At 52.8% G+C, this 2,439-nt stretch overlaps 1 protein-coding gene across 1 annotated transcript in view; it reads right to left on the bottom strand.

The window, feature by feature from the left end:
• Nucleotides 1–548: 548 nt before the first annotated feature.
• Nucleotides 549–2,439, bottom strand: part of LOC107299762 (patatin-like phospholipase domain-containing protein 7) — an 18,608-nt gene continuing 16,717 nt past the window's right edge. The window contains exons 10-12 of the mRNA XM_029286862.1: nucleotides 1,196–1,280; nucleotides 891–994; nucleotides 549–643 (exon numbers count right to left, since the gene is read on the bottom strand). Of these exons, the coding sequence (XP_029142695.1) occupies nucleotides 575–643; nucleotides 891–994; nucleotides 1,196–1,280 (258 nt within the window). The 3' untranslated portion in view covers nucleotides 549–574. The remainder of the gene's footprint in view (nucleotides 644–890; nucleotides 995–1,195; nucleotides 1,281–2,439) is intronic.

The raw sequence follows: 2,439 nt of genomic DNA, 5'->3' as shown, positions 1-2,439 counted from the left end.
CGGGAACGCAAGAAAACTGGTTCTGCAGCAGCACCACAAGCAGCAGCAGCAGCAGCAGCGTCGTTCGAACGGGCGTCTGTGTGAAAGTCACTGCTGTTGTCGTCACGACTCTCGTTGTCCCTCCCTGGCAGATGGTTCCATCTTCGGCTTTTGCTTGTTGAGCAAGGAGCATCCCCTACGCTAGCTGCAAATTCCCGGGGGAGACTTTTGCTCCCCTTGGAGGTGCCGGTTGCCCAAGCCAAACTCAGTGGGATCCGGTGGGGTGAAGAATGCCAGAAGCCCATCCTCCACTCCCCTCCTCCCAACCCAGATTCGTGCAGTGTTCCTTTTTCCCGTCTCCCTCTCGGTTCACATGAGCCCCAAACCCTGAAGGTGCCGCCCAAAGTTTCTGCAGACTCCGATCGATCGGCGATGTCTTTGTACGGGGCCCGTTTGTCCATCGGCGGATGCTAATCGCTTTTTTTGGGGGGGGGAACCTTGGTTTTCAGACCGAGAAATGGGGAGAGGGGCACTGCTTGAGGAAGTGGGGGAGGAGGGGGGAGGAGAAAAGCCAGGTGGGCCAAGGTGGGTCTTGTTAGGCTGCCAGTTGGCTGTCTTCCGAGTCGCCACGGACAGGCCGCCTTAGCCGGATTTCTTGATCCTGCTGGAGAGAAGAGGAAACGGGGAACTTTATTTGATTGGGCTTCGAAGCGTCCACAGTAGGCAAAAGGAAACAGGCGAAAGGAAGAAGAGGAAGAGGAATAATAAGAGGAAAGGACTACTATGGCGGTTTGGCCTGCTCGATCTACCTTCAAACCCATCTCAAATCAAGCCACAGACTCCCACAGCCTGGGGGTGGGGGGCTGGAGGAGGTGGCAGTGGAACCCCAAAAGGTCCAGGGCTACCCTTACGGAATCCGTATATATTTCCGTCTCGCTGGTCAGGAAACTGACGTAGTCGTCCTTCTGGCTGTCAAAAACCTCCTCTTCGTATTCGGTCTGGTAGTCGGATTCGTCTGAACGGGAGAGAAGTCGGAAGAGGGTTCGTTTGAAGCCAGGGTCAAGGCGGGAAGGAGAACGCTGAAGCCGACATCCTCAGGTGACTGGATCACCTGGAGCCACTCCAAAAGATCCCCGGACCCCTCCTTTCAAGCCCTGAGCTACGGAATATCCTCCTTTCTTGAGAACGGCCTGTCTCCCTCCCTCCGTTTGCTCACCGTCCACAAGGATGGCCTTCACCGGTTCAATTCGGGAGACGATTTCAGCCAAATCCGTGAAAGAGGTGGTGGGGCAGGTCACGTACTGAAAGGGGAGGAGAAAGAAAGAAAGAAAAAAAGGATGAACAAATGCTGGGTGTCTCAGTCACGGTCAGGCCCAAGAACCAACAAAGACCTGGGCAGTTACACCGGACAACTTTCTTCACTGTCTTTTGCCCACAGACAGAATCTTGCCAGATTAAAGCAACAATCTGCGTAACTACGGATATCCTTTCGTCTTTTCCTGCCCTCTGGGAAACAGCCCCTCCCTCCCTCCTGGGAATCCAGACGACAGTCCACCACGGTGACCATCCTTCGTAAAAGGAGGGAAGAATGCTTAAGCTGTAGGATAGGGGGGAAGGAGAAGACAATTCAGCTCGGCTACTCAGCGCTATCGACCGGAGCCACGAGGGGCTTGGATCAATGTGCCACAGTACCACAGCCAGCTCCGTCCCTTACTTTAATTGGATGCGTTTTCTCAACATTACAGCCAACGTCCAAAAAATGCGATGACTCAGGTTTGCAATTGGAAAGCTGTCCAGAGGGAGGGCAGGGATGGGGACGATCTGCTTTTCAGTTTGCGTAGGACGCAACAAACAAGGAAAGAAGAAGGGAGATTCTCCTTCCAGGGTTCAAAGAAGACCGGGGAGGCGGGAGGGGGGGCTTGTTAGAGTTTGATGCTGCAATTCCCCACTGAAAGCATTTCCAGCTGCTTTGTTTCTTCTCCTCTGTTCAAAATCTGACTTATCAATCTTCCCTTTCTTGGACAGATCATCCTGTCCTTTTTAAAAAAAAAATATTGAGAAGGGGGGGTGGGGGAAGCACACACTTCCAGGCAGAAAATGGTGTGGAATTCCCCCCCCCCCCCGGGTTTCAGACTGCGTTGGGTGGCTGGCTGGGTTAAGCATTCTGAAAAGCTTGAAGCATTCAGCAGAAAATTGCAGAACGGAAGGAAAATTCCTCCCCAAACAAGGCTAAGCTTGTGGCTACTCAGAGAGAGGGAGAGGGAGAGAAATAGAGAGTGATAGATTAGATAGATAGATAGATAGATAGATAGATAGATAGATAGATAGATAGATAGATAGATAGATAGATAGATAGATAGATAGATAGATAGATAGATAGGCAGGCAGGCAGGCAGGCAGGCAGGCAGGCAGGCAGGCAGGCAGGCAGGCAGGCAGGCAGGCAGGCAGGCAGGCAGGCAG

Source organism: Protobothrops mucrosquamatus, unplaced genomic scaffold, assembly GCF_001527695.2.
Source record: "Protobothrops mucrosquamatus isolate PMUCROS unplaced genomic scaffold, P.Mucros_1.0 scaffold5424, whole genome shotgun sequence".
NCBI classification, from domain to species: Eukaryota; Metazoa; Chordata; class Lepidosauria; order Squamata; family Viperidae; genus Protobothrops; species Protobothrops mucrosquamatus.
The sequence above is the reverse complement of the archived record's forward strand: the minus strand, read 5'-3'. Positions and strand labels throughout refer to the sequence as shown.